Raw genomic sequence first — 19,335 nt, forward strand, 5'->3', positions numbered from 1 at the left:
GAGACGCCTCTGTGGGTGGCGGGGGCCCTGCCGAGTGCACAGCAGGAAGCATCTGATCTGGGTGCCCGGATGAAAGCGGCATCACCCAGGGACTCGAGGGGTAGGGAGTTTTCCTGGGACGGCCCTTCTGTCCTCCATCAGGGTGGCCAGCTGCCGTAACTGGACCGCTCAAGCTCCCTTCTCTTCTGGCTTGGGATCCTGACCTGCCCTTCAAGCCAGGATGGGAAGGTTCCCACGGCTGCTGTTGGGTCCGGTGCAGGCCCATGCTGACCCTCGCCCCTGCCCCCCACTCCACGAGGGCCCTGCGTCCAGCCTCCTCCCATGGAGCCTGGAGCAGTGTCCCCTCTCCTGCTGGGCTCTGGTGGCGAGGACATCAGCGCAGCTGGTGATGACAGTGAGAGTGACACTTGTTTATGAGTCTGTCCTAATCTGTTGAGCCTTTATATTCAGGCCTCAGTGTATTTGGTTTGTACAGTTTATTTGAATAGACTGAGCTGCACACACTTAGCCAAGTGTCCAATCCGTCTTCACCGCCATCTCCTCCTGCTCTGGATTTGGACATCAGTGTTCCCGTGCCCACAGGGTCTCGGATCGAAACTGCGTGGTCTGCAGGGTCTCAGGGCCTCATCCCCGCACTGTGCCGGCCTGGCCCCTGTTATGAGCTGAATTGTGCCCCCGAGATCCATGCGTTGAAGCCCTGACCCCCAGTAACCTCAGAATGTGACTGCATTTGGGGGTACAGGGCCTCTGAAGAGTAATACAATGAGGCTGTCAGGGTGGCCCTAATCCCGTCTGACTGGTGTCCTTTCAAAAAGGAGAGATGAGGATACACAGAGAGACCCTGGGGAGCCTGTGCACAGAGGGATGAGCGCATGAAGGGGCAGCAAGAGGGCTGACGTCTGCAAGCCAAGGAGAGAGGCTGCAGGAGAAACCAGCCCTGCTGACACCTTGATCTTGGACTTCCAGCCTCCAGGGCTGTGAGACGATGAATTTCCGTCGTTTCAGCGCCCAAGCCTGTCGTATTTTGTTCTGGCCGTCCCAGCAAACGAACACCTCCTGCTTATGTGCAGCTCCTCATGGGGGCGGAATGCACACGGCCGTTCCAGCTCTGGCCCCCGACCCCTCACTCAGATTCCACAGGTTTCCAGTGTCCCAGGCCCCCCACCCTTCCCGTCCCAACATCTCGGATCATTTTACGTTGGCAGGAATGAGGAGGGGAGGACCTTCCGGGCAAGAATCGTCCCTATGCTGTAAGATCCCATCTGGACCATAAAAAATACTTGTCCTATTAAGTCTTTTGTTCTTCAGTAAATGAACGTTAATATGACAGAAACACACTGAACACCCACTGTGTGCCGGGCACTGTTCAGCTCTCTTCTTGCACTGAAGGTAGACCTATGAGAAACACATTTCATAGAGTTAAGTTTATTTGTTTTTCACAAATCAAGACACATCCAGTTGGGGCAAAATCGTGACATTCGGGTGAATCAGAAAATTGTGGCTTCTTTTATAGCCAGTTTTCCAAAGGCTAAGACCATCTCGCTGCCTGTCTTCTGAGCACTTGAAACCAAAAGGATTGGGATGTTTTGTACAAAACCTGGCACTTAAGCGTCTGAAGCTTTCAGCTGTGACTCTTATGGTCTCATCTCCATCTGGGCAGTTCATTGATCTCCAAACCTGGCAGCCTCCTCTGGGGAGAGAAGATTTAAGACTGAGCAGCTCCAATCTCCCTTTTGTCCAGAAACCAAGAGGTGTGGCGGGCGCACTCGTTAGGCGCATGTTAACGTTCGGTGGTAAGACTGCGAGACTCTTCTTGTAAATCAGAGTTCAGGAAATGGCGTGGGGAGATTTCTTTCCAAGGTCTGCACTCACACTCATTTCTGCAGGAAATCTATTCTGTCAGTGAAGGAGATAAAGTTTGAGGTAATTTTGGCAGTTTCAGACAGTAATCTATATTTTCCAAACTTGCAAGCCCAGCCTTTTTTAGGATTGTTGTCAAGGATTAAAACTTGATTGTTTTAAAACTTCAGTTGGCTGCTAACAGAGGCCCTGATTGGACAGAGCAGGGTGTATTGGAGCTCTAAAAGAATCTTTATCAAGTTCACATCCCACCTTTGTCCGATGTCGGCTTTTCTGTAGTTTTTAATGTATTAGGGAACTGTGAAATCATGTAATACAAGTTTTCCTATGAATTATTTTCACAGGTCTTTGTGCTAAGTGGGCAGGTGTGACTGCAATTCAGTGTTTGTTGTGTGTATCACGGCGTGGGTAATGTTGAGTTGACATGTACGGAAATTGATCATTAGATGATTGATTAGTGGATTGTTGGAAGTTCGTATGGAGGCTGGATGTTAGCTTTCAACGGGACCCTGAGAAGCTACCATGGTGGGGAAGGGGCAGGGAGTCAGGTCATGTGACCAAGGCTTGGAGGATTCCAGGGAGGTTTACCTCCTGCCCACCCACCATCCCAGAGGAGGGGCGCCATGGGCTCTATGTAGGGCACACTCCGCCGCACTTCAGATATTCAACAAGCTGCTTCATGGAAGAGGGCATTGCTGCAGAGGGCAGGCTAGGTCTCCTGGGAAGCAGTGGGGACCGTGAACTATTTAGCTGACTGGAAACTCCCTGAGGACAGGCACCGAGTCCCTCTTGATACCCCTTCATCCCAGGATGGGGTATCATGCCTGGCACAGGGTAGGGCCTTAAAAAAATATTTGCTGAATTAAACTGAGCAAGGAAGAGCGTTCCAAAATGAATACCCTGAACCTGTGACAAGTTAGAGCATAAGGTAATGAGCTTCCCATCTCTGAGGCATCCGGCAGAAACCTGACCACCTGTCAGGGTGGTTCTAGACAGCAGTGCTACGTTACGGGGAGGCTGGACCACATCGGTGGTCCCCATACCCGGCTGATCATTAGTCATCTTGTTAAGTGCATGAACTCCAGGCTTCATTCTCTGGGTTGGAGATTCCGTATATTTTTTTAATTCCTGGAGTGATTCCAGTGGACAAAACGACGACCCCCTAAGGTTCATTTCAATTCTTCAATTTTTGTGTTTCGTAATAAAATCTAATCTAGTGGCTGAGTTTGGTTATTATTTTGTTAAGGCAGTTACTATAATTCACAAGTGACTAAACACGTTCAATAAATATTTGATGTGCACTGAATACTTGCCTGGCCCTCTTCTAGGCACAGAGGCTACAGCAGTGAGACATGGTAACAAGAAATCCTGCCGCTTTGAATCTTACAATTTAGTGAGGAAAGACAGACAGATCAAGTAAATGTACTGTATTTGGATGGTGGTAGAGGCTATGAAAAATATTAAAACATGGGCAAAGTCACGCTGAGAGTGTGACTAATTTGTATAGGATAGCTGGGGAAGGCACCTTTGACTTGGGAGCTGAGACCTAAAGAAAGAGGGAGTGAGGTACGTGGGGAAGGGTGTTCCCGGCAGGAGGAACAGCCAGTGCAAAGGCCCTTCTTGGGAAGAGCGTGTGCTTGTGTTAGGAGGAGCCCCAAGGAGTTTCCAGCAGCTTGTAGGAGAGGGGGTAAGAGAAAAGCGGGGGGTGGGATTGTTGTGGATGAGTGTGACATGCTTTACTAGGTAAATTAGGAGTTTAGTTTTGGAAAAGCCAAACTGAGATGCCTTTTGTAACATCCAAGGTGAGTGGTCCAGGAGCAGCTGAATCTGTGTCTGGAGTTCAAGCAAGAGGTCCCAGATGGAGACCTAAATTTGAGAGTCACTTGGGCAGAGGAGATGTGTACAGTCTTGAGATTGGATGCAATCCCCGTGGGGTGGGTCTAGACAGAGGAGGTGGGCTCCAAGGATGGGGACTGAGACACCCCAAAACCTAGAGGCTGGAGAGGGGAAGAGGGATCGGCCAGGGCCCTGAGAAGCCACAGGGATGGGAGGAGACTAGAAGATGGTGTGTCCGGAAGCCGAGGGAAGCAGAGTCGTGATCAGTGACAGATCCCACAACGGCCCCAGGGAGGGGGGTCTAAGGGTTGACTTAGGCACGTGAGGATCATCGTGGTTGATGTAGGGAAGACCTGTTCCCACCGGGTGGTGGGTCCCAGTGGGAACCGGAGGAGAAGATTCGCTGTCAACTCTTTTAGGGGCTTTATTGTAAAAGGAGTGCAGAGAGATGGGGCTGAGGTGGGAGGAAGATGTGGGGTGAAGAAAGTTGTGTGTCATCTTTCTTAAGATGGGAAATATCACAACCTGCTTGTAAGGTGGGTGTGGTCCTGGTAGAGGAGGGAAAAACTGACGATGTGGAGGAGGGATGGGGGAGTTGGGGGTGTATTGTCCTGAGTGGTCAATGGGGTGTGGGTCCACTGTCCATGGGAAAGGCTGGAATTAGGAAGAGGTGGATCTGTCTCTACTTCTTCAGCATCTGTCATATTTGATGGTGATACCCAAGGGCAGTCACATGTTTGTTGGAGATTTTGCCAAGGTTAATACGTTGCAGGTTTTTTTTTGCTAGGTCTTAGTTTCTCCCATCTCCAAGATGTTCTGGAAGGTTTCCGTGTGGCTGTTCTGTACCCTAATTAGGAAAACATCTGTATTTTGCTGGCATAGACGCAAAAGAGAGATGCATCCGTCATTTCTCTTCTGGGCTAGCATTCTTTCAGAATATCTGGACGCCATAAATAATGTGGAGATTTAATGTCTTTCCTGAGAGGAATTTACTTGGAAGGGCTTTAAAAAATCTTTCCAGCAGAGAATGATATCTTTGATCGCCATATGCCTATTAAAATATTTTTTTTTCCTCGTGGGTTTAATAAGAAGAAAAAAATACCAAAACCTTTTACGAACCACATAGAAATGTCTGTTTCTTAAATGGCTGGACTGAAATTAGCGAAGGGTAGCAAATCTGAAAACAATGGCACTTTTGTGTTATACATTCCAAGTTTGGGCCTATCAGATCAGCATGCAAAGAGGTTCTGTAAAATGGAGATGCCATTTTAGATTTTAAGAAGATGTCGTCCTAAAGGCTAGGTCACAGCATTTCACACAGAGGTGCACATGAGGAATCTTAGATTATCAATCATTACCATTAACGTACCCACGTACAGTCATGGCTGCTGCTAGAAGGTGTTTGTACCCTTGTGATACTTAGGACTTAACATCACAATTTCTGCTTTCAAAGCACTTAATGATAGTATTGTACGTGTATTTTCACTACACGTACATGGAGTTTATTTCAAATAAACTCCGAGAGGCTAACCTCGAAAAGCTATTTGGCCAGGTCAGATTCAGTGCAGTTATGATGCAGTCATTTGTATGCTCAAATGTGAAATAATATGATTGGCAGTCCATTTCCCTATTAGGATATTTACTTTCCTAATTCTTTTGTGTTTTACACAGTGTTAAAATCAATTATAGTACCTTGATAAATATCATCATAAGCAGGGGGAGTTTTTTTCTTTAAGAGTGTTGACTGGAGTGAGAAAGGGCTTAGAAATTAAACTTTTAATTCAGTGGAAAAACCTCAAATAAGTCAACTACAGTTATTTGTGCTTTATTCCTCACCAGTCCTATAGCCAATTCAACAGAGACTGAAACCCATTACAGAAGAGAAGGCTGGTCTTGGGTCTGAATGGTAGGTGATAAATTCCGTAAGGGGCCCATATCTTCTGTCTCCATGGCCCCGGCATGTGGTCACCACTCACTAAATATTCACTGAAAAAAAATGAATCTTCCGAAGAAAACTGAAACAGGATTCCGAAGAGATATTTGTACACCTACATTCATAACAGCATTATTTACAGTAGCCAAAGTTGGAAGCAACCCAAGTGTCCATTGATGGATAAATGGACCAAAAACAAAGTGGAATATACATACAACGGAATGTTATTCAACCTTAGAAGGGAAGGAAATTCTGACACCTGCTACAACATGAATGAAACTTGAGGACATTTTGCAAAGTGAAATAAGCCAGGACAAATATTGGATTCCAGTTACATGAGGTCCGTAGAGGAGTCAAATCTATAGAGACAGAAAGTTGAATGGTGGTTGCCAGGGGCTGAGGGAGTGGGGAATAGAGAATTAGTTGTTTAGTGGGTACAGAGTTTCTTTTTTTCTTTTGATTTTATTTATTTATTTTTGGCTGCACCGCATGGGATGCGGGATCTTAGTTTCCCCACCAGGGATCGAACCCAGGCCCCCTGCAGTGGAAGAGCGGAATCTTAACCACTGGACCATCAGGGAAGTCCCTAGTGGGTACAGAGTTTCTGTTTGAGATGATGCAAAATTCTGGAGATGGATGGTGGTGATGGTTGTACAATAATGTGAATGTCTTAACTCTGCTGAACTGTACACTTAAAAGTGGTTAAGATGCTAAATTTCATGTTTTGTGTATTTTACTACAATTTATAAAATGAATCTTGATACCTAGAATAATAGTGAGGAGTAACCATTTTATAGTAATAGTAACTTGAAAATCTTGCCTGTTGCAGCAGTGAGTATATATGCTTTATCTTTATTTTTTTTCACATTTACTGAAAGTTGTAACAATATTTGAATGTTGGGAGCCAGGATGAAGTTAATCCCATGTCTTTTTTTCTGCAAGTTCAAATCTGAAATGGCTTTCCATTCAAAGTTATCAACTCTTGAGCAAAAGGGAAAATTTATTGCAACTCCAGAAAGGTCTTGAGGGTTAAGACATTACGCCTTTGTTGAGAATCTGTTTAAACTCTTTTGAAAAATGTGCATGAAGAACCGATTTTTAGCTAAAGTGATGTCTCCTAAAGTCCCTGGAAATGTGTAGTGGGTTTTGGAGGGAGCGGCTGTAGTCATCTCTTTGGGGAAGAAAAGGTTGACTTGCCCTCTGTTAATAGCACTTTCCCTATTTAGCCCTTCCCCCCACAATCACCAAAATAAGGAGACAGACCTGCTTTTGTCCTTTTTAATAGTGCTTTCTGAGAAGTAGTTCGGCGCGAATTTTCCTTTCTGTGGGAAAAAGGATCATGTTTATTGGCATCAGTGAATGAGGTCCATCCAGCCTTGTGACTCTCATCCGTGTCTGTTTAAATATCAGCTTTCATTCTTCAATCGGTGGGATTGCATCCTGCCAGCAGGCAGACTGTGTAACCTCAGAGGCTGAGGGGAACTCTGCAGCCCAGGGAGGTCCCTGGGGCCCTGACATCCTCCATAGGAAGGGCGCCCCTTGTGTTCTTTCTCCGCCTCCCTAGCCCCCTCCCGAGTTTGCCTGCAAAGAGGGAGGGGCTGGCCAAGCAAGTGGAAGCATCCAGCCTACCTGTCTCTGAATTTCCCCTTGCAAACATGGAGGTACTTTCTGGCTTCCAGCTCTCACTTCCAGAAGCTTGGTGGACGCGAGGCTGCTTAGAGCAGACCCCCTTTAGTCCGTGATCCCTGGAGAGTGTGCTGCCATGTGTAGCCCTTGGCAGAAAACCAAGTACCTTCTTCAGGTGTGATGGCAGCTACTCTGTGAGCTCTGAGCCCAGAGGTGAAGTGGCTCCGGGTTCTGGCCCTGGCTCTGCTGGACCAAGGGCAGCCCTGGATGCGTGATCACACCCTTGGACTTGAGTGCAGATGTTGTCTCTAATTCTCAGCAGCCTGAACGGATGGCTGGAGCCTTGGGATATTAAGGGAAACAAACCCAGGGTCAACTCTCACATGTAAGGATGAGACCTGACGGTGGAGACCCCCAGGTGCAGCTTTGTTAGGGCAGTGGCCTTAGGGTATTGTTTTCTTTCTCAAGTGTACTCTAATGCTATTGCTACACCACTGTTAAAATTTGTCCTCAGAGCCCAGGAGTCGCTGCGATTGAGAGACCCTGGAACTCACTAAAACCCCGGGGAGGGCTTGGACCCTGAGAAAACCCAGGCCGGAGAGAGCAGAAACTAACTGGACTTACGTCTCTTGCGACAGGGTGCCTTCAGTGATGTTTGGGCGCCATTCATTCATTCAGCAAGCTTTATTGAGCACTTACTGTGTGCCAGGCGCTGTGCTCAGAGCTAGCAACACAAAGACACTGGGGTGAGCCAGGGAGGTGGAAAGGGAGAGAGGAACATGAACAGTTTTAGAAACATTCTGGAAGTAGAATAGATAGGACATACTGACTCCATGGTGGGGAAGAAAAGACAGGGTGAGTGAAAACTGCATTCCTGGCTTTGGGATTAGAGCGTTCCCGGATGGATCTGTGCCTAGTTCCGGCCAAGTGCAGGTGCTGCTGACACAGGGCACCCCCAAAGGTTTCAGTGCATGGTCACGTCCATCTCAGCATCACCTGCAGCAGGACCAGCCACGGTGCACGGGGAAAGGCTGCTAAACACACAGGGGTGCCAGTTCTGGAGCTTATGCACGTTACTTCTGGGCTGCGTCCACACTAGCTGCAGTGCGGAGACTTGGCGTGAAAGTCTGTTGGGGAGTTGGATGCGTGTGACGTTTGGCACAGTGATGTATTTGAGAAGTCAGCCCTGTAGCAAGAGGAAAACAAGTCACACTGCCCCTCTCCGAGGAATTGAAACACCCCAATGTGCCAGGCACTGTTCTGGGTGTATCACACATACATGAGGGGCATCTCATGTGCCCCTTAAGGTTCCACGGCCAATAGGAGTGTCAACTGCAAAAAAAAAAAAAAGCATAACATAAAAGTTGAGAGTTATGTTTTATTTGGCGGACAAAACTGAGGACTTAAGCCCAGGACACAGCATCTCAGGTCTCTCTGAGGACCTGCTCTGAAGAGGCAAGGGGGGGGCGCCCGGGATATACAGGAGGAGTTTTTGCAGCAAAGGCCAGGTAGTCAGAACATCAAAATATTATCGTTAATTAAAGAAAGCCAGACATCTCAACTTAACGGATTTAGTGCTTTTCTATGTATGGGAAGATGCAAGAGTCTGGGTTCACTGAAATCATTCCTTTGATGTGCACCTCAGCTACCTGGGGCCATATCCTGTGCTTTCTCATCCTGAGTTTCCTCAGGGCTCACCATCAAGGAGGCTGTAATGTGATGGCTTGATGGATATAACATCCTTTGTTTACTGATATGGCAGGTGGTATTTTTCATTCACAGGAGGCTAAGCCAGGGTTCAAATCCAGGTCTAACAGACGCTAAAGCTGATATTTTTCATGCCACTCTGCTTTAGAGGAAGTGCAGCGTGCATCCTGGGACCACAGGTAGAAAATGAACTTGAAACCAGCGTCCCATGAACGGACATAGTTGCAGCACATTTAAGGGCATCAGCTGTGGCGTGTGATGAAATCTCCTCCCCCCACCTTAGAAATCCAGCCTTTCCGCTCCTCCTAACAGGGATGGGTTGTTTGAAAAGTTAGAAAACTCAACCACAGAGCAGACCCTCCCTCCAGTAACTGTCCCATCACCCCGGTGACAGGTTTCAGCTGCAGAGGTAGTGGCAGCTCCCGTGTCCAGAAGGATTCTGATTTCGGGGTGACTTTTAGTTTCCTAGACCGCCGCACTTAACCTTCCTACAGCCTACCACCTCTGCAGCCGGCCTCAACCTGCCAAGCCCTAAGCATTCAGTGGAAAACTGCCACCACGTTCAGATCAGACAGCCAAGCTGGTGTCCCTCCCCCTCCCCAGCAGCCCTTCGGCAGTTGAGGTTTCCCAGCAACCAGGGAAGCCATCCGCAGATCTCTGGGCTGTGTTTTTCTAGCAAGAGCCCCATCTGCGAGAGGGAAGCACGTGCACGAACACACACACACACATACACACACACACACGCGCGCGCGCGCACGCACAGAGCCTGAATAGATTGTATAATCAAGCCCCTCGTAGCTAACTTCGGTAACATCTGTTTGTGTGAAGTGGAGCCCTTTGAAAATGATTTTTTTTTCCTTCTCTATAAAAACAACCTTAATTTTAGAAAGTGGAGAAATGGCGCATGGCAATTATTTTTGCTTCCTTCAACAAGGCGTGTTTAAGTAAATGAGATTCATTTCCAGAATTGAAGGCCCCAAGAGAACCTGATTAACGAGATCAGCACCTACAATCCCGTGTCACAACTGTGGGCACACAGCCCTGCGGAGCCAGGCCGCAAAGGACCCCGCTGCTGTGCGTTCTGCTTGCTGGCAGACTTCAGCAGATGGGTTGCTAATGTAATTAGGAATCGTTGTGTTAAATGAGCCATTATTGAAATTATCTGCTAATTTTCCTATCTATTAACCTGCTGAAAAAGAGGCATCGATATCTGAGGAATCTCAAGCTGCTAATCACTAACTAGACGCGGAACCAGTTCTTCTCCTTAATGCCACCTTTTTCCTTATTACGGCAATTAGCAAATGGCTTTCTGCGGGGTTATCGCCCAGTGCATCAACCGAGAATTGAGAACGGGCAGTGGGAGCCGTGCACAGTCTGGAGGTTTCCACGGGTGGTGAACCTGTGGGGAGGGAGCTCCTCCGACGGATGTCTCGTCTCTCTGGGGCACAGGAGGCAAGGCTTGTGTGAGTCAACCTTCCCTGTTACTCTCTACCCGGAGACACTGGTCGGGGCAGGGCAGCAAGGCAGGAGGGAGGAGAAGACTAATGCAGGGCAGCGCTACAGGGGATCCTGGAGGTGGCGCAGGGCGCACTCAGAGCCGTCCGCCCGGGGATCAGGACGTGGAAGTTTCATCCGTCAGCTGTGTATTTGGGGTTCAGGGCTGCGCCCAGCAGTGAGCGTTCATTCCTGGGCACTTCAGGCCTGACATGGATGCTGGAGGGCTTTTTTTTCTTTCTTTTTTTTTTTTTTTTTTTTTTGGCAGGTATGACTAGGGCTTTACTGGGAATCAGACAGGGCTGGGAAGGAACCACACTGCACCCTGGATGCTGGAAGAGCCCCAGCAGCTGGAGTGAGTGTGGTGCCAGGTGGAGGGCACCAACAAACTCCCCCCACCCCATCATCTTGTTCCTACCTCTGGTTAGCCTTGGATATTTAAGAGGAAGCGTGTGATCATATAGCAACTGGGAAGTTAAGTTAGCCACCCTAGCCAATTCTAGAAAAGCTAAATAAAGTCTGTGCACAAATGTATCAGGAGTTTGGCCCGGTGAATTCTCTCCAGCTTCTTGGCAGGCTTACCTTCTTTATCAGCTTTCCACTCCTAGGTGGAGTTCATGTGTATTTCCTCCCTATCTTAGGGACCAGGTGATTATCGAATTCCTATCAAAGGTAGTCATTATGGAGATTGTTCCAAAGACTAAGAAAAAGGGCTTTGCCCTCAAGCAACTTACAAGCTCACTGAGAGGAAACCTGTGCACCTTGGAGAAATGAGAGGCCAGTAAAAGGCCTCAGACAAGGGAGGGGGCCGAAAATCAGGGCACAGCTGTCGGAGGAGAGGAATGGATCAGGGCCGCCACTGAAAGGCCCTTTGGAGGATGTAGGACTGCCTGGGTCTCAAAGACAGCGCTGTGTGTGGTTTGTAATTAACCTCCGCTCGCTGGCAGAGAGCATGAGAGGTGGCTCATAATTGCATCAAAACAAAAGGAGGAAAATAAAACCCCATAAGATGTGCCATTTTAAAAACAAGTAAGCGGGGGCTTCCCTGGTGGCGCAGTGGTTGAGAATCTGCCTGCTAATGCAGGGGACATGGGTTCGAGCCCTGGTCCGGGAAGATCCCACGTGCCGCGGAGCAACTAAGCCCGTGCGCAGCAACTACTGAGCCTGTGCTCTACAGCCCGCGAGCCACAACTACTGAGCCCGCGTGCCACAACTACTGAAGCCCATGCACCTACAGCCTGTGCTCCACAACAAGAGAAGCCGCCGCAATGAGAAGCCCGTGCACTGCAACAAAGAGTAGCCCCCGCTCGCTGCAACTAGAGAGAGCCCACGCGCAGCAACAAAGAACCAACGCGGCCAAAAATAAAAATAAAAAATAAATAAATTTAAAACAAACAAACAAAAAAAACAAGCAAGCTTTGTCTAGGCAGAGCAGGGCATGGCGATATAGAGTCCTGACTGTCCCCTAAAGGAATCTTCCTAGAGAATCTGTTAGCTTCAAATTGCTCCAGAACCGGCCCTGGCCAGAGGTTCCTTGGAGTGTCATGGAGTTTGTGTCAATGGCCACCGATGACTGACCTGTCTCCCCTCCTCCTGCTGAAAGTTGCGTGTGTGATCGGCACTGACGTTTATTACTTGCTTCATATGACTGGATTTACGCCTCACAGGCGTCCTGTGAAAGAGGCCAGCCGCCCCCTTCCTGCGTGAGGGGGCAGAGGGACGGGACAGGAGGAGGACTTGGTCTGGGTCCCAGGCCTTGTGTGCTCTGTCACTGCCCAGCAACATGAAGAGCCACAGTGACGTGAGGACAGGACTGCCCTCCTGACACGGAGAAAAATCTGTCCACCATCAAAAGCTGTCCGGTTCGCACCCAGCAGTAACTTGTGCATAATGGCTGTCCTTGTTTCGTGATTATTTTATAAAATTTCGTTCTGCAAGTTTGAGTAGGGCTGCTAAAATTGGGGAATATTGTCAAAGAAGCATCCTTCAAAGAAGAAAGTCTTCATTTAGAGGGTAATGGGATTTTCACACCTTGTCCTTCTTGTCTTCTGGAAAAGGTCATCTAAGATCTTTTGCCCTCTCCACATTTTGTGTAGAATTGGTCGGTGCACCATGCAGGTTGCTTTTATAAGTCAATAAACACATTCCCTTTGTCTGGACTGTGCATTTTTCCTATTTATTTATTTATTTATTTATTTATTTTTAACATCTTTATTGGAGTATAATTGCTTTACATTGTTGTGCTAGTTTCTGCTGTATAACAAAGTGAATCAGCTGTACATATACATACATCCCCATATCTCCTCCCTCTTGCGTCTCCCTCCCACCCTCCCTATCCCACCCCTCTAGGTGGTCACAAAGCACCGAGCTGATCTCCCTGTGCTATGCGGCTGCTTCCCACTAGCTATCTATGTTACATGTGGTAATCTCCATTCAGTGGAAGTCTCTCAGTCCCCTACTCTTCCATTTATTCAACAGCTGTTCATTGAGCACCTAGGTCACCCTGGGCACTGTCCAAGGTGCTGGATGGAGAAAGGGTGCCGAACCGCGCGTGGGCCCCACTCGCATGGGGGTCCCTGTGCTTGGATATTCTCTGGAGAAGACAGGCTCCAGTGTGTACATGGTGCACAGTGGGGACCCCCTTCTTCCATAAAAGAGCCCTGAGGTTGGCAAAAAGATGGGAGCGGTGAAAAGCCAGTGACCATCAGAATACAGGACGTTTGCTCCCTGTGGAGACAGATTTTTGTCTGCGTTCCTGAATTCTGGAAGAAATGGCATGTGGGTTCTACAGGAGGCTGCTTAGTGTAGGGAAGGAAGTGGGGACTTCCAGCTCTCGGCGGCCTTTCTGCATTTCTTGTTGTAAAGCAGGGATGATGTTTCTTACACGCTTCTGAATCATTTTCAGTTGTGCTTCGAAAGTGCAAAGCATATCCCGATTTTGTATGGATTTTCAGTGTCCCTTTACGGGGCTGAACGACATGCTCTGTGGTTAGACTGTTGTGTGTACTTGGAGCTGAACCCAAGGAGACAGGAAATGATGTTGGAAATTCCCGGGATGAGGACGCAGCAGGGGATGTTCAGTGAGTGGAGCAGGGGTGAGGCATCCAGAAGAATTCTCCACCCTGAGCCTTTGCCTGTCAGTGGTTTCAGGGTGGATCCTGCAAAATTTATAGGGCAAGCCACTGTATTTTTTTTTCCTTTGCAGTTGAGACTAGGACTTGCAAGGGAAAATCATGGCCCTGGCGAGAAGTCAATGTGAGAAAAGTCCGTTTCCAGGTCATCGCACAGAAAAAAGGTGTTGGCAGCTCAGAAACGTTACTTGAAGCCCAACTCAGAGCATTTACTGCTCTCTAGAAATCCATTCCTTACCTGACTTTGTGGCTGCCTCATTTATCTGGGCCATCTCTCGCCTCAAATCTTATCCTTTAGGAACAGCCGAGGTGGTGACCAACTTGGTCGAGCCGTGACTCCAAATTGAATTTTCTTGAAAGCTGGCTTCTGCTGAAACGGCTGGGGAGTATGGCTGTGCCAAACGCCTGGCAGTTAGGAGTCTTCTGTGTAAAATAATGCCGTCTATGTTTGGGTGTAACTTTCTGTTTTGTGTCGCCTGCCTCTGCGAGGAGGGATAATGTGCAGCGTGGCAGAAGTGAGGACGGGAGTGTATAAGAGGACTTGGTTCTGATGTGCGATGCGGAGGCTGTAGGTGGGATTCCACACCCAGGAGAGCAGAGTGAAATGTCTGCAGAGAATGGGGCCATTATGCCCAGGACAGTGGTCCTGTGTCTGCTTTGCCTGGGGCTGGTTGTGCAGGAACATTGTGTGTGGATATGGAATGCCAACCTGGGAATCGGCTGTCAGGTGGCCTGGCCTTTCCACAGGCATCCTGCTGGGCTGTTGGGTGCGTGTTTGCCAGTGAGACCCAGGAAAGGCTTGTTAAAACGGCCTGCTTTCATGACTGCCGTGAGCCTGGAATTCTGGGCTTTTTGGGTTTTTCTCCTTTCTTCTTCATCTCTCTACTACTTTCACCAAAGCAACTTGAAAAGCTCATCTTGCCTTCAGGAACCTTTTAAATCCAGGACATGGAGACGGCACTGAGGACGCAAGGCCATGTGAGTTACATATATTATTAGGTCAGCTTGGACTACATCTGCTGTCAAGACAATGAGCTTCATTCCAATGATGGGTGAGGTTCCGGACCTTGCTGATTTCCCATTGTCCATATGTGATATTGTGATTTATATGAAGAAACACACATTTATACAAAGAAATATGTATTTGGTCTTTGTCCCAGTTCCTGGCTCAGGGCTCCTGAAACCCTTGGGACTTCCCCGGTGATAAGGGTGATAAAGGTGTCTTTTGTCTTTCATAACAAGTCCCTTTCAACCACACCTGCGTTAAGTCAGTGAGCTGGCTATTGGAAAGCCCTGAAGGATGGGGAACCAACCCTGAGAGTAGAGAGATGGAACTTTCAGCCTCATTTCCAGGGAGGGGAGAGGGATTGGAGGTTGAATCAGTCACCAATGGCTAATGATTTAATCAATCATCGCTACAGATGAGGCCTCCATAAAAATCCTAAGTAGCAGGATTAAAACAGAAAATGTGACAGAGGAAGTGATAGGATTAAGAAAAATGTGACATAGGCAGAACACTCTATGACATACATCACAGCAAGATTCTTTTTGACCCAGCTCCCAGAGAAATGGAAATAAGAACACAGATAAACAAATGGGACCTAATGAAACTTAAAAGCTTTTGCACAGCAAAGGAAACCATAAACAAGACCAAAAGACAACCATCAGAATGGGAGAAAATATTTGCAAATGAAGCAACTGACAAAGGATTAATCTCCAAGATTTACAAGCAGCTCATGCAGCTCAATAACAAAAAAACGAACAACCCAATCCAAAAATGGGCAGAAGACCTAAATAGACATTTCTCCAAAGAAGATATACAGATGGCCTACAGACACATGAAAGAATGCTCAACATCATTAATCATTAGAGAAATGCAAATCAAAACTACAATGAGATATCATCTCACACCGGTCAGAATGGCCATCATCAAAAAATCTAGAAACAATAAATGCTGGAGAGGGTGTGGAGGAAAGGGAACTCTCTTGCACTGTTGGTGGGAATGTAAATTGATACAGCCACTATGGAGAACAGTATGGAGGTTCCTTAAAAAACTACAAATAGAACTACCATACGATCCAGCAATCCCACTACTGGGCATATACCCTGAGAAACCCATAGGTCAAAAAGAGTCATGTACCAAAATGTTCATTGCAGCTCTATTTACAATAGCCAGGACATGGAAGCAACCTAAATGTCCATCGACAGATGAATGGATAAAGAAGATGTGGCACATATATACAATGGAATATTACTCAGCCATAAAAAGAAATGAAATGGAGGTATTTGTAATGAGGTGGATGGAGTTAGAGTCTGTCATACAGAGTGAAGTAAGTCAGAAAGAGAAAAACAAATACAGTATGCTAACACATATATACGGAATCTAAGGGGAAAAAAGCCATGAAGAACCTAGTGGCAAGACGGGAATAAAGACACAGACCTACTAGAGAATGGACTTGAGGATATGGGGAGGGGGTGGGGTGAGATGTGACAGGGTGAGAGAGTGTCATGGACATATATACACTACCAAATGTAAAATAGATAGCTAGTGGGAAGCAGCCGCATAGCACAGGGAGATCAGCTCGGTGCTTTGTGACCACCTAGAGGGGTGGGATGGGGAGGGTGGGAGGGAGGGAGATGCAAGAGGGAAGAGATATGGGAACATATTGTATATGTATAACTGATTAACTTTGTTATAAATCAGAAGCTAACACAGCATTGTAAGGCAATTATACTTCAATAAAGATGTTTAAAAAAAAAAAAAAAACTACAAATAGAACTACCATACGACCCAGCAATCCCAGTACTGGGCATATACCCTGAGAAAACCATAGGTCAAAAAGAGTCATGTACCAAAATGTTCATTGCAGCTCTATTTACAATAGCCAGGACATGGAAGCAACCTAAATGTCCATCGACAGATGAATGGATAAAGAAGATGTGGCACATATATACAATGGAATATTACTCAGCCATAAAAAGAAATGAAATGGAGGTATTTGTAATGAGGTGGATGGAGTTAGAGTCTGTCATACAGAGTGAAGTAAGTCAGAAAGAGAAAAACAAATACAGTATGCTAACACATATATACGGAATCTAAGGGGAAAAAAAAAAAAAAAAAGAAGGCCATGAAGAACCTAGTGGCAAGACGGGAATAAAGACACAGACCTACTAGAGAATGGACTTGAGGATATGGGGAGGGGGTGGGGTGAGATGTGACAGGGTAAGAGAGTGTCATGGACATATATACACTACCAAATGTAAAATAGATAACTAGTGGGAAGCAGCCGCATAGCACAGGGAGATCAGCTCGGTGCTTTGTGACCACCTAGAGGGGTGGGATGGGGAGGGTGGGAGGGAGGGAGATGCAAGAGGGAAGAGAAATGGGAACATCTTGTATATGTATAACTGATTCACTTTGTTATAAAGCAGAAGCTAACACACCATTGTAAGGCAATTATACTTCAATAAAGATGTTTAAAAAAAAAAAAGAAAACTGTGTACAATTGGATGCAAATGAGATAAACCCAACTCTTAAAAGAATTGAAGTTAAGGAGATTTTTTTAAAAACATGCAGAGATTCTGATATGAGCGCCCACTGAAAATTAGAGCATTTAGGAGCAGAAAGAAGGGAGAACTCTGCCTGGTATGACTATCTGGCCCAGCCCCATGGACCTGCAGACAGATCTCCACCTAATTTTCCTTGTTACCAGCTGTTCAGTGGTGCACGTGAGGATTCCTCGGCATCCCAATTCCCCTCCCGTAAAATCCAAGTTCATGCAGATTTAGTTGGTGCCCTTGGAATGTTTATGTGAAATTCAGGTGAAACCCAATCTAATCCAAGTTGTGGCTTGGGAGCTCGGGCTGTTGAACATCAAATATTTGAATGGAGAACAAGATCATCTAATTTTTTAATTGCATTCTGTCTGAAATCAATCCAAACATCTCTGTAGTGAGGCCCTGCAACTTTTCTAGTGACTGTGTTTGTAAAGGGAATTAAGAGAATTCATTTCCTAAAGCTACGAGGCATGAAGGGGCATGTATCGTCTCTCTATTCAGTGCGAGAAGCCCCAAAACATGTTGAGCAGAAGAAGGTAGACCTTCCTCTCGCTCCCCTGACAAAAACCCCACGTGATTCCATTCAGATAATGTCCAGGAACCGGTGAAATCAATCCCTGGTAATAGGATTCAGAAAGTGGTTGCCTCTGAGAAACAGGAGAGATTGACTGGAAAGGAGCATAAAGGGACCTTCGGGGAATAAGAGGAATTCCTGTATCTTGGTTTGGGAGAACACCATGCCAGAACTCACCAGTGGAAAATCCAAGATCTTCTGTTTTTATCTGTGTGTAAATGATAACTCATTAAAACTAAAAAAAAAAAAAAAAAAAAAAGTGGTACCTCTGACAGGTGTTCCCAGGTGCTGTGCAGCAGAGATGAGGGACACCTGCTGCCAGGAGGAGTCTGGGAAAGCGTCCTGGATGTGTGGAGGGAGAGGAGGGGGTGCATGAGGATTTCCAAGTGGGATTGGAAAGGCAGGAGGAGGGCCACCCCGGCCAAGTGACAAACCCGGCCAAGAGCCCAGGGTGAGAAAGGGCCCTGGCTTGGTTACCAAGTACCAGCAGCTGAAAAAGGAAATCCCACTTCTTCCACTGAATTTACCTTCTTTTAAGGTTTAGTGCCTATCTGAGGCTAAACTGATTCCACCTCGCCCATGCAAGCTTCACGACAGACTGTGTTCAGGGTTCAGTTTTCTAACAGCTTTTTAAAAATATTTCTAATCGATGTAAGTTTTTTCCAAGTAATGCATTGTTCTTGGTACTTAATTTTTAAAAGAAGTAGTCAAGAGTGTTGCCTTATTCAAGTAACCTGATGGTTTCTCTGTTTTTCCCTTAAAAATAAAAGCTGCAGATACTTGTTGACACTGGAAGCAGCAACTTCGCCGTGGCCGGGGCCCCGCATCCCTTCGTCGACTCATACTTTGACACGGAGAGGTGAGTGATGGGTCCGTGCCTGGCATGGCCGGGCTTGGGGGCACCACATGAACACTTCAGAACACACGGGGAGAAAGTCACCAAAACGCTGTTTCATTTTGAGGGGGATCTATTCATGTATATATTCGTGTATGTGTGTATATATTTGTGTGTATGTGCATACAGTGGTCTGTATATATGTATGTATTTGTGTATGTGGAGGTATCTGTCTGTACGTGCACATGGTGGTGTGTATATTTGTGTGTGGTGTGCACCTGTGGCACGTGTATATGCCTATGTACATGTATACATCCATTCCAGATGAATCCACAGGAGGATTCTCCTAATAGCCTTGGTGTGTTCTCATGAGCCCCACTTTATAGAAACTCAGTCAGACAGCAGTTTTGTAGTCAGACCCGAGTTGCAGGGAGCAGGTGACCCTTTGATGTTTGTTGGGCCCCTCTAGTCCTAACTTGGAGGTGCGCCTGAGCGGGGCAGGGGGCATTGGAGGTGAGCGTGAGACTTTCAGGCAGCAGCCTGGCGTTGCTTGGAAAGCCACCTTTGCATCGCCCTGAAGATCGGTGGCGTCGGTCAAGGTGCGGTTCACTGAAACAATTTCTGTGCCAGGAGGTGTTTATGACGAGAGGAATGCATGACTCACTTGGAAAGGATGTATTGTAAACACAAAGCACTCAGGCCTGAGGCAGGGCTGCAAGCTAGCAGCTGTGGGCAGGGGTGTGAGGAAGGGTGGAGCCCAGATGGAAGTCTCTGGAATAAG

The 19,335-nt window shown here is 47.0% G+C and overlaps 1 protein-coding gene across 2 annotated transcripts in view; it reads left to right on the forward strand.

Annotated features, from left to right (window-relative positions):
• The window catches only part of BACE2 (beta-secretase 2), an 86,967-nt gene that overhangs the window by 17,100 nt on the left and 50,532 nt on the right, over positions 1–19,335 (forward strand). For both annotated transcript variants that reach the window (XM_036851565.1, XM_036851566.1), the window contains exon 2: positions 18,490–18,578. In XM_036851565.1, coding sequence (XP_036707460.1) covers positions 18,490–18,578 — 89 coding nt within the window. The remainder of the gene's footprint in view (positions 1–18,489; positions 18,579–19,335) is intronic.

The sequence above is a fragment of the Balaenoptera musculus genome, chromosome 4 (assembly GCF_009873245.2).
Source record: "Balaenoptera musculus isolate JJ_BM4_2016_0621 chromosome 4, mBalMus1.pri.v3, whole genome shotgun sequence".
NCBI classification, from domain to species: domain Eukaryota; kingdom Metazoa; phylum Chordata; class Mammalia; order Artiodactyla; family Balaenopteridae; genus Balaenoptera; species Balaenoptera musculus.